Source organism: Mobula hypostoma, chromosome 21 (assembly GCF_963921235.1).
Source record: "Mobula hypostoma chromosome 21, sMobHyp1.1, whole genome shotgun sequence".
NCBI classification, from domain to species: domain Eukaryota; kingdom Metazoa; phylum Chordata; class Chondrichthyes; order Myliobatiformes; family Myliobatidae; genus Mobula; species Mobula hypostoma.
Window position 1 is genome coordinate 50,128,940 of NC_086117.1, and position 12,816 is coordinate 50,141,755.

The 12,816-nt window shown below is 40.4% G+C and overlaps 1 protein-coding gene across 1 annotated transcript in view; it reads right to left on the reverse strand.

Moving 5' to 3' along the window:
* Positions 1-2,316: 2,316 nt before the first annotated feature.
* The window catches only part of arrdc1b (arrestin domain containing 1b), an 81,128-nt gene continuing 70,628 nt past the window's right edge, over positions 2,317-12,816 (reverse strand). Inside the window, exons 7-8 of the mRNA XM_063073970.1 lie at positions 9,246-9,648; positions 2,317-9,019 (exon numbers count right to left, since the gene is read on the reverse strand). Of these exons, the coding sequence (XP_062930040.1) occupies positions 8,955-9,019; positions 9,246-9,648 (468 nt within the window). The 3' untranslated portion in view covers positions 2,317-8,954. The remainder of the gene's footprint in view (positions 9,020-9,245; positions 9,649-12,816) is intronic.

Here is a 12,816-nt window from a genome sequence, read left to right on the forward strand (position 1 = left end):
CCTGCAGCTTCTTTGCATACCTTCCACAGTGTCCTTGAACGTATTTACTGAGGCCCCAAAGATTTGTCTACTTTCATTCATTTGAAGGCGTATTGAAAAGATCCTCTATTGAAAAGAGCACTATTCCAAAGGCATCCCCATTAACTTTGGTTCCAAAGTCTTCATGTCTTTCTCAATGGTAAAACAAGAGATATATTCACTGAAGACCTTGCCCATCTCCTGCAGTTCCACACAAAGGTTTCCACTTTAGTCTTCATGGGCCCTATTCTTTCCCTTGTTACTCTTCAATATTCTTACATCCCTTTTTATACTCAATCTTCTCCACCATGGATATCTCATGCTCCCTTTTTGCCCTCCTGAATTGGGGGGGGGAATCTCAATGAAACCTATTAAATACTGAATGGACTAGATCGAGTGGTTATGGAGGTGAGGGTTCCTATACTGGGCCCAGAGGACACAGTCGCAGAATAGAAGGACACCCCTTTCGAACAGAGATGAGGAGGAATTTCTTTAGCTGTAAGATGAATCAGCCGAATTCATTGTCACAGATGGTTGTGGGTGCCAAGATATTGGCTATATTTAAAGTAGAGGTTGACAGGCTCTTGATTTGTAAGGGCGTCAAAGGTAACGGAGAGAAGGTGGGAGAATGAGGTTGAAAGGGGTAAAATATAATGGAATGGCAGAGGAGACTCAATGGGCCGAATAGCCTGTATCTGCTACTCAGTCTTATGGTTTCCCTGCTCTGAAGTCCTGTCAGCCTTGCCCTTCTTTCTAACAGGCATATGTGGCCCCTGAACTCCTCCTACATCACCTTTAATAGCCTCTCAGCTGTCTCTTTGCCCACAAGTAACCCCCTCCAACCAAATTTTGCACTATCTTGTCTCACACTGTCAAAATTCACCTTGTCCCTATTTAGAACTTGAACCAGTGGACCAGCTGTCTCTTTCCACAACTGCTTTATAACTAATAAAAAAGTGGTCACTGCTCGCATAGTGCTCCCCCACTGACACCCCAGAAACCTGCCCACCCTATTAACCAAGAAAAAGCCAAACTTTGCCTACTATTTAATAGTAGGGCCCTCTAAATATTGCCTGAAGAAACTTTCCTGAAAACACAAAAATTCCATCCCATGTACACCCTAAATGAAAACTTTGATGATCTCCCTGTTGCTCCAACTCCTGTTGATGACTAGGGGGCCTTTAATACAATCCCCTTTTTATTGCTCCGTTCCACACACAGCCTCACACAACAACTCATCAGTAATTTCTTCTCAAGACTGCTGTGACATTCCCCTTACTCAGAAATGCAACTCCCTCTCCTCCTTTTCCTTCCCCTCTTTCCAGTCTTTAGCACCTATATGGTGCAACATTTGACTGTCAGTCTCAGGGTGTTGGCCTGGGAAAGAGAATTAATGTTGCCATGCTGTCTTCCAGCGAATTTTGAACATTCTGATACCTTTTCAGTGCTCTGCGATGCCTGCAGGAGGTAATTCAGGTCATAGAAACATACAGGAAAGCAGGGATCATTGCCATCTGTAAGATAATGAATTTTACTCTATGTCTGAGGCCTTGGTCTTCAGATACATCCTTCTTCCACCAACTAGGGCTATGCTGGTACATTGAGGAAGATAGGAATTTCATCACCGTCTGCCTTTACTGACAGGTGGATCCTGAAATATGGGAGGGTTTGTTTATGAGAAGACAATGAAAACAAATTGTGTGGCACCTGCAAATGTGCATCTACATGTGAGCATTAATCACCAGGTAGCAGATCCTGGGCCTCCAGTCACCTTGGTTTCCCCAACACTGGATCAAGTTCTCGCTTGGCGAAACCATTTGGTAAATGGTTTGCAAAGGTTATCTATGTTGACAGGGACTGTACCTGAGCAACTTCCACTCTTAGCATGAAGATGGACAATGACAGATCTGAACACCACTCACCAGTTCTCACTCAGGACTGACATCACCTCCGGAGGGATAAACTAGAAGGGCACTGTTTTCATGAAGTGAAAGCATTACAGAATGAGTTCATCTCAGTAAGATCAGAGCACACAGAAACCTGGTGTAAGCCACAGAAGAGTGCCAACTTGCAAGCTACCAGATGCTTGCCTCATCGGCAGAAGGGGCCCACATTGGCTACTTGGAATCCATCCTCGATCCTGTAGCACTGATTTTGTTTGAGATAGTGATAAAAAACAGGTAATCTTCAACAAGTTGACTTATTCACCCCTAAACCTCATTCTCTAAAAAGGCATTTTCAGGGTTAGATCACTTTCTACATTCAGCTACATTTCATCAAAGAGAGACAGCATAATTACTTTGAAAAAATTTATTAGTATGGTGTTTGATTACTCAATTTACATTTCCAAACAATTACATGAAATTCTAAAACACTAAAGTGCATCAATATATCAGTTTATTACAAAATCATTGCAGAGGAAAATATGACGTCAATGCATTCTACGAAGAGTTCAAACTGAGAATAATTAACACAGGAGAGGAAGAAAGGCAAGTTCATAAAGCTACGAGCCCAAAGTGTGCTTCAGCACTGATTAAAGCCATTTCCCTTCTCAACATCATATAAAAACTCTGGTACTGGAACGAGTCCTATTCAAATTCAGACCAGTTTCCAAGAAAAATAATATACATGAGTTGGGGCTTTGTGGGAGGGGTGGTTATTGAATACATTTAAACTTCAGAGTTTTGAAACTTTAAGCTACCCAAATTGACATTGCAAGAACTGAACATTCTGGACTCTGCAGGGTGGGAAAGAAGATTAAGAAAAAAATCCAGAGAGTTCATTGGGACAAACAGATGTACTGGAACTTGTGCTGTTATCAATTAGAACAAATAATTCTATTATTGGGGAACAACAAACCATGTCCCAGCATTCTGTGAAAACTGCCTGTGCTTCGGAAAATACAAATTAAAACCAGTTTTTAAAAAAAATTATAACATTTGATTCTGAAAATAGAAAAAAATACATGCTAAAAGTTTTAAAATATATAGTAGTTACTGACAAAAAATTAAGTTAACAATAACAGAAATAAATTTCACATAAATAATCCTTGAGGATTTGTACCTGTTAGTAATTTTACAGTTGAGGAGTTAGTCTGAACAATTTTTTGCTTTATATTTACCTCGTTCTATTTCCAACACAATCCAGAGTTCTGTGAATTGCATCCGAGTTAAAAATGTGGTTGGCTTGCTTCAGAATCTTATCTACTTTAAGTGAAACAAAATTAAAAAAAACTTGCATGTTCTTATTAATTATTCCCCTGGATGGATCAAATTACAATATGTTGCTAAGGCAATAATTCACTCCAGTGCACAAGACAAAGTTGATAAAGCATGATTAAGATTCAACGACGTTAATATTATAACAGGAATGAAGATAGGGAGAGAATATCTTTCCCAAGTTGTAACAATGAAAAAAGTACTGTACTTAGATAAAATACACATTTCTAGAATTTTCACTGGATCCTAATGAGGCTATATAAACACAAGAGAAAATACTTCTAATGCCATTCTAAATAGTACAAAAAGGCACACAACACTGAAAAACATATTATAAACTATAATCCCTTTGATAGATGCTGGAGTGCAGTAAACAACTTGGGGGTCGAATTTCTGCTTTGAATGACGAGTGTACTGTATTTGACCAACCCAAGCTTTCTGACTGTGGAAAACATTGACTTAACTCCCTCTTCTGCCATCTAAATGCTTCAATTTTCAGACATGAATGTAAAGTTAAAGAGGCACAACCTCAGGTTATACTGCTCATGGGTTTCTCCCCAAGGGGAAAACATTTTCGGAGAGATTTTCCCCTGGTACAGCACACAAAATCTTGACAAGGCGGAACACAAATTATGCACACAGTTTCCTTGTTTTTAACATAATGACTGCAACTGTAGTAAGAAGCTATTAATCAATTGTTTGGCAAACAGGATTCTGCTTGGATTAGAGAACATGCTTTATGAGAAAAGGCTGAGCGAGCTAGGACTTTTCCCTTTGGAGTGACTGAGAGTAAGAGATGACTTGACAGAGGTGTATAAGATTATAAGGATAGACAGAGTGGACAGACAGCGCCCTTGACCCAGGGCAGCAACAGCCAATGCCAGAAGACATCTGTTTAAGGTGAGTGGAGGAAGGTTTAGGGGAGATGTTAGAGGTAGTTATTTTTTTAAAAAAAACAGAGTTGTAGGTGCTTGGAATGCACTGCAGGGGGTGGTGGTACAGGCTGATATGATAGGGACATTTAAGAGACTCCTAGTGCACAGATGCAAGAAAAATAGAGGATAAGGGGCTCTGTTGGAGGGAAGGGTTAGCTTGACTGTGGAGCCGGTTTAAACAGGCTGGCACAGCTTCATGGGCTGAAGGACCAAACTGTGCTGTACTGATCTGTGCTCCATGTCTCTACCTTGCCAAGTTCTTCCATCTGGCACTGGATGAGGAAAACCTAAAAGTTGCTTATATCCTTGCTAAGTTAACCAAGTATTGAGTAACGCTTTAAATTGCAGCTAGACATACTCTCTTAGATTGGAGAATTTTCAGGAAATGTTATTTTCTGTTCTGCTCTGTGGATCCCGGAGTGGCATAGTCTCAGTGTAGGCTAAAGTGAGTGAGGAAGTTTCAGTAAGCTGAGCAATAGATGGGCAATTCTACTTTTAACTATTTCATTCATTGAAGTAAAAGTGAAGATACTGATTAATGTTACTTCCTCCTTCTCTTTAGGGATTTTCAATTGCAATAGCTCCCACTTAATGTGCCCCACTAGCAAAAATGGTGATCGTATCTTGAAAGGACCCAGTACCAACACCTGTTTGTTATACACATCAATTTATGTGAATGTAGGAGGTATAATTAATGTTTGCAGATGACACAAAAATTGGTGCTGTTGATTATGAGTGTGGTATTCAAACACAGCAGAACATTGATAAACTGGGCACAGAAATGGCAGATGGAATTTAATCCTGATGAACTTGAGGTGATACAATTCTGGGGGGAGTCTGATAAGGGTAAGACATATAACCAGGACTGTTAGGGCCCCAGAGAGAACTGAGAAATAGACCAACCTTAGTGTGCAAGTTCAAGGCTCTCTGAAGCTCTAGGTGCAATGTTATAAAAGATTGGTTAAGCCACAGCTGGAGTACTGTGCCTGTTCTGCTCGCCACACCATAGGAGGGATGTGGTTGCTCTGGAGAGAATGCAGAGGAGATTCACCAGGATGCTGCCTGAGATGAGATTTTAGAGTTATGGAGGGGTTGGGTTTGTTTTCCCTGGAGCACAGGATGGGGCCAGGGGGAGGAACCGTACAGATATCTTTCCCATAATGTGGCAAGCAGAACCATGCACAGTTCTCCAGCTATGGCTTAGCCAATCTTTTATAACATTGTACCTAGATCTTCAAAGAACCTTGGTCCTGCACACCAAGGTTTCTTAATTCTCTCCAGGGCCCTAACAGAGCTGGTATATGCCTCATCCTTATCACAATTATGTGGGGCACAGATAAGGTAGATGGTAAGAAACTTTTCCTAAAGGAAGTGGTGTCTAAGATAGGAGGGCACTTGAATTATCAAGTCCTGACACAGACATGATGGGCTGAAGGGGGGTTGTTTGAAATGCTGTATGACCTTATGAACAGATTGTTGGGCACATTTCTAGCCACCACACTACAGGATGCGTTTGCATCGGAGGAAGTGTAGAGGAGATTCATCAGGATTTTGCCTGGACTGTAGGACTTTAGTGATGGTAAGAGATTGGATAGGCTAGGCCTGTTTTCCCAAGTAAAGGAGGTTGAAGGGTGACTTGATCAAGGAATATAAAATGATAACAGACATTAATAAGGTAGCTGGTTATTCTTTTCCCATGCTGAGGGTCAACAAAAACACAAGGGGCAGAGGTTGGGAGAAGCAGTTTTAAAGGAGATCTGACAGGAAAGTCTTTATTTTAAAATAAAGGGGTGGTTGATACCTGAAACTCACTGCCAGAAGTGGTTTTGTTGGACATTATCACTACATTTAAGAGACATTCAGACAGGCACTTTAATTGGCAAGGTATTAACAGAGACAGTACTAATGGGAATAGAGTAGATGCGCAAAAGAGTGGGCTGCACAACTAGACTGCAGCTATAGATCAGTTCACATCTTCCTCTCATTTGTGGAGGCTAGAGACCGTGAGAGACTTCAATGGTTGACTGTTATAAGCACTTTGGACACCTTTGGTCTTCTTTAAGAAATGCATTGTTAAAATTTAAAGTAAGAGAGTCTTCCCCAAAGTCATTTACATTTACCATCTGTGACCTTTCCTGTCAACCCTTCATGTCAAGTATTCAAGTCAGGAAAAGTTTACACACAGTTCACAGCAAGCACATGACAGGTCACCTCCTTTGGACGAGAAAGGGCAAGCCACTGGAATTATGCAGTATTTTATTTTCTACCGTATATGATGAGATCTGGATGTCCTGAGTTGTTCCTAATATAATCAGCTTCAAAATGTAAACATTTTCCAGTAATCCTATATCAGCTGAGCTAGAAGCAGCTACCAAATGACTTTCAATTTTGCAAAGCGGATTTAACAAAGCTGCTTGGCAACTTGGTGCTGGAAAGAGTACACTCACTCATTACTGTAGCCCTTTCCCTCAATCTGCTTTCCTTCTTCATCGACTACACACCAGTGACTTGGTGCCATTTAACACCCTGTGCATCCAGTTACTACATGGAACACTGCACAGGAACACCCTTCCCTTCTTCCCCAAATTCCCAAAGTACATTTGTTAGTCAGGCTGTAGTGCCCACAATAGTGCAATCTGCAAGATAAAAGGGATAATTTAGCAGTAAATCAGATTTGTGAGTGTCCCTTTTCCATAACCTGGACAAATTCCTAAGATATTGCATAAGTATGAAAGCTTTGCTTATTATTATACTAATTAGATATGGTGCTTGTGATTCATAGTGGGATAGGAAAAAAAAAATCAGAGGAGCAATGCGTTTCACTGATTTCTATTGTCATCCTTGGAATTCAGCAAAATATCTCACAAATTCTCAGCTGATGAACCTACTGAAACGACTGCAAAATTAGCTAAACTATTTATAATTTGTGCCTATAGATGGGAGAAGACTTGTATACAATAAAGAAAAGAAACAAGGTCATGAGAATTGGGAATTCCAGGCCAATGGTAACAAATAGTTGATAAAAAGTTATTGTTCCCTTCATCATTTTTTCTTACAAAATGTAAGGAAAGTTAAAAACACTTAATTATAATAGTGAGATTAAAATTAGTTCCAGCCTCATTTTTCAGTCTTGCAAAGGAAAATACTCTTCAGTGAACAAAATTGTGACTAGAATAAATTCAGATCCCATCTGTTACACATGGGTAGCAGCAAAATGAGAGTGATCTTGACCACTACTATCACCAGTTTCAAGACAAAATATTTTACTTCACTCTATAAATCTAGCAATGAATGCATCTTGAATTGTATTCAATAACAGGACACTTGGTACTAGCAAATGAAAGTAATTACTTTCAGATTCACCAATGTCCCTACGCTACTCATGGTATACTCTTCAAGACTGATTCCTCTTAATTTCTGCCCGAGTCAAGCTTCCTCCCAATCCATCCCTTTCATAAATCTACATCCTTCTGTAGATGTTCCCTAAGGAACTGATGGAAGTCCCGCCCTACAGGAAAAGCTGGCAGCCAGTACTCATGGTGGTATTGCACCAAACAGCTAATTGAGAGCTTGCATAGGAATTTATTCAAAACAGCAATGTTACGTTAATTCAAACTCTAAGCATCAAAGTGAAAAATTAAATCAACACGCTTCTAGGTTCCTTGCATCTAAATGCACACTCTCAATTTTTTTTAAAGCCATTAATAAAATGGGAACTCCAGATAAACCATTCATCTACAAGTTACTTTCAACAGACTGCAGATTCCTTGGTTCAACCATTAAAATATATTTCAGTACTGCACTTAAGAATTTAAATGTTATATAGTACTTCAAACTGTGCACGTAAAATTCCAAAAGGTTACAAATACAGCAGTTAAAAAGATGCACTAAGTAAACATTCCAGTAAGTGGTTTGGCTTTCAACTGACTTCAGTAAGGCTTAAGTTATAATAATGTGCCGAAGTTTGAACTTGCCTTTTTTTATGTGCTAGTTTAAAGATGATGATATGACTCCGCAAACATACACTATATAAATACAGTATATATGGATCTCTCTTTTGGAAAATATTCTATCAAAAGGTGCAAAATAACACTTCAAGGTGAAAGGATTGTTAATGCATTTTGGCTGGTATTGGTCCTTCCAAAAGGCCAGTATAACATTAGCTCAGTTGTTACAGCACATGGTGTAAATAGCCCACTACATTGATAAGTAAAAAAGAAGGCTCAAACTTGATCAGAATTGGAAATTAATTCCTATTGCATACAGTCCACCTATAATCACAGATATTCCTTTGCCCAAACAAGCAAATACAAGGAGCAAGCATCATCACTTATTTATGGTTCTTAAGGCTCAGAGTTGTCTATAATTTTCAGCTTCCTCTACAGAACTAGACTGATTAGATAAACAGTCTATTATACGGTGGAGCTATTCAGCAAGAGTAAAATTATATTTATTTATATACATGAAATGAAAGGCTTTAAATATTTATATTATAACCCTTCAGTGCTTTGCATTCCAAAAATACTCATAAGGAAAGAACTCAGATTAATATACCAAAATAGCTATGCTTCCAGCAGGGAAGCAGAAGGCAGACATTCCACAAAGCTGGAGAAATACCTGTGAGTGTTGATAATGCATCTTGAGAATAAAGTATCAACTTCTTCAAACTCAGAATGCATTTGCAGTGGTGAATCATAAAGTCAGGCTGTGCTTTTCAGTAAAATGTCACTAAGAGGCATTTCTGTACACAATCTGCAGTGCACCTTTTGAAGTCTATTGTAGATTAATTTCCTGCACTCATGCTGGAATTAGCACTGCTGCAACTCTCTTCGTATGTTGGGGGAGGATCTGTTAAAAGACAACAATCAAATTACACATTCTTCAAACCTGCAAGCAGCTTGGCGTTTTCCCTTACTGATGTTTCTAAATATTCAAAGACCTTTAAAACACAAGAATAATCATATCTGAAGCAGGAAATCCTTGGCCAGTATTTATTTAGCAAAATTACATGAAAATAGATAACTATTGATAGTCCTATGCATTTCAGGTTTGTAGTAAGAGGGAGACAACTTACCAAATGGCTGGGCCCACGTACTATATTCAGGAGGTAAGATCAGGGGATTTTCTGTGAAATCTGCAACAACAGGTCCGTCTGCATAGTATGGGACTGTAGCACCAGTTGAAATACAAAGTCTAGGAACAGGAATCTGCGTGCCAGCATCATTTTCAAAGCCAGGTGTGTAGCTGAAAGCTTGAGGTGATGAAGTCTGCTGCTGAGAATGGCTTTTGGTTGGAAGAACGACGCTATCCATGGGCTGGTAACCTATTGCCCCAACCTCCTCAGCTGGAGGAGCTGTAGGTATCACTGCCTCTGGAAGCTGGGACTGCCTAGAAGGTGTCAGTGGTGGACTGTTGATTGCAATATTTCCAATATAAATTGGCAAGCTGACTAAAACCTCTGGTGATCGGACGGAAACCTGGAAAACACAAGATCAGTCCCATTTTATTCCCGTTTCCCCCATAGTTCTTTAAGCAATAATCAATAGAAATCTACAGGAGTAATGATGAGAAATACTACCTTTATTGCTAGGTTAGTGGTGAACTGATCCTTTTAGCTCACACATCAGATGGGGCTCAGAGGTAATGGGCGGAGGGGCGCAGGGGAAACATGATGACACAAATGTCAGCCATTTCACTTTTGGTCATCAACTATAGTAAAAGGCCAATAATCTGTTCAGAAGTCAGGATATCTCAATCATCTGGCCCTGTCTGTTTTACTCCTTTTAAGCTCACTGGAAAATTTAACGTATGGCAATAGTCTAAAAAGTGAATGAAAAGGGTATTTGGGGTATCAACAACACCCAGTAATCTGGAAAATTTGTGATTGGCATCAAAGTTCTGAGTGTGCTGCACGCTTGGGGCTTTACTGGAGTGATTTGTGCCAGAGAGTCAAGTCGAGTTTATTGTCATAGACACAAGGACATGTGCAATGAAAAACTTACTTGCAGTATCACACATGCACATAGTATTACAGATGCAAGTTTCACATAGAAAACAAGTTATTCAGAGTTATGCCAGAACAATTAGAAACAAAAAATGTCACTTGTAGTGCAAAGTGGTCATAGTGTTGCTACACTGACTAGTGATTAGGGTTGTGCCGATTCAAGAACTGAAAGGTTGAAAGGAAGTAGCTGTTCTTATAACTAGCAGTGTGGGACTTCAGGCTTCTGAACCTCCTGGCCTGATAGCACAGGAACAGGCCATTCGGTCCACAATGTTGTGCTGAACCAGCTAAAAAGCAAAAACACCTGAACACTCATCCCTCCAACCTATACAATGTCCATATCTTTCTATTTTCCTTACACCCATGCGCCTATCCAAACATCTCTGAAAAGTATCTGAAGTATTTGCCTCCCCCACCATACCAGACAGCACATTCCAGGTATCCACCACTCTCTGAGTAAAGAACTTACCCCTTACATCCCCTTTGAACCTACCCCTTTTACCTTCAATGCATGCCCTCTGGTATTAGACATTTCAACCCTGGGGAAACAGATACTCTGTCCACTCTGTCTTATGCCTCTCAATCTTGTAAATCTCTATCAGATATTCTCTCAGCCTCCAGTGCTCCAGAAATAACTCAAGGTTATCCAGCCTCTCATGATAGCTCTAAGCCAGGCAGCATCCTGGTGAACCTCTTCTGCACTCTCTCCAAAACCTCATCATCCTTCCTGTAGTGGGGCGACCAGATGTGGCCTAACCAGAGTCTTATAAAATTGCAACATAACCTCCTGTTATTTGACTGCATCTACAGCTTACAAAATATACATATATAGCTAGGGTGTTGAAGACTTTTGCACAGTACTGTAGTAATTTTATCTATTGCACTGTACTGCTGCCGTAAAAAGAAAACAAATTTCATGACATGAGTGATGCTAAGCCTGATTCCGATATGGGTCTCTATTGTGGACTGAGTGTGGGAAGGGGGCAGGGAGAAGGGAATCATGGTTGGAAAAGGGAAAGGGAGTGGGAAGCGCCAGAGAAACATTCTGTAATGATCAATAAACCAATTGTTTGGAATCAAATGTCCTTGCCTAGTGTCTCAGGGCCGGGTGTGTCTGCACCCACCCACCAGCACTCCTTTCTCTGCCACCTGTGCTACATCCCTCCAGCAGCACTCCACCCTTGCCACTCCTAGTATCCATTACTCCCACCAGATCAATATCCACTCCACATTGACAAATACAGCATTGTGCAAAAGTCTTAAAAGTCTTGGGTGCCTTGAGGGGGGGGGTGGGTACATATGCATACATACACATATAACGCACACATGCTCAAGCATTTTGCACAGTACTGTACAACCTTCAGTACTTTGTTTCTGTGATCCAGCTCAGTGGAAAGCCCTCAAATGGTTCTTACCTATCTCGTCATTACCAGAGCATTTCAAGCAACAATTCATCTATTGCTATTATTAAAAAAACCCCTGCAATACCTTGCAAAACCATGTCAGATTCCACATTTATGTTAATAGTACCTATCTTATCACCATCTCTCTCTCACTCACTTCACTGACCTGATGTACAACCTTGAATAAGACAATGTTTCTTGTAGTTTAGCACCAAGAACAGCAAAACCACCTCACCTCGCCCTGCAAACTTGTTCCTTACCAACCAACCACATACCGTTCCCAGGTTTGAATGGCAGTTTACAACAATGACTTCCTTTCTAATCCAGAGTTGCGCTGCCGGCACTAATCGTTCAGTAACTGCCTCTGTTGCATTGCCTGTAACTCAGTAAACGAGGTTGATTGAGTCAAAAGTCCATTTTACCATACCACTCAATCGTCTTATAATAGCGAGGTAGATGCTATCCATGAGCCTGTGACATCCTTTCAAGATTTTGTACCTTCTGTCCAATGGAAGAGGGAAGAAGAGAACATCTGGGGTAGGTGGGCTCTTTGATTACTGCTGGCTGCTTTACTGAGGAAGCTAAAAGTAAAGACAGAGTCCATGGACTCTGGTTTCTGTGATGTGCTGAGCTGCATCCATAACTATGTACAGTTTCTTGTGGTCAATGCCAAGCTATGATGCATCCAGTAGTTGCCGTACCAGGCCATGATACATTCAGATAGGATGCTTCCTATGATGCATCAAAAAAATTGGTAAGGATTGATGGGATAATGCCAAATTTCTTCATCCTCGTGAGGAAGCAATATGAGGCTGTGGCATCAATATAGTTGGGCCAGGAAAAGCTATTGGTGGTGTTCACTCCAAGGAACTTGAAGCTCTCAACCTCAGCACCGTTGCACCACTCCCCTTCCTGATGTCAATGACCAGGCTCTTTTGTTTTGCTGACACTGAGATAAAGTTTGATGTCTTGGATTATGTTATTAAACTATCATCTCCTTCCTGCTACAAATCATCATTATTTGAGACATAGCCCACTATGGCAGCATCATCTGCAAACTCGTATAAGATTAACGTTTCATTTAACCCAATTTACTACAAAGCCTCAATGTTAAGATCCCATCACTGTGTTCAGAGCCTGGCTTGCTCATTTCCTCCTCACACTCTATACTCTACCAAAACCTCAACATCTCTCCAACACATCTTCAGCCATTTAAGTCTTGAACATTGGAATTCCAT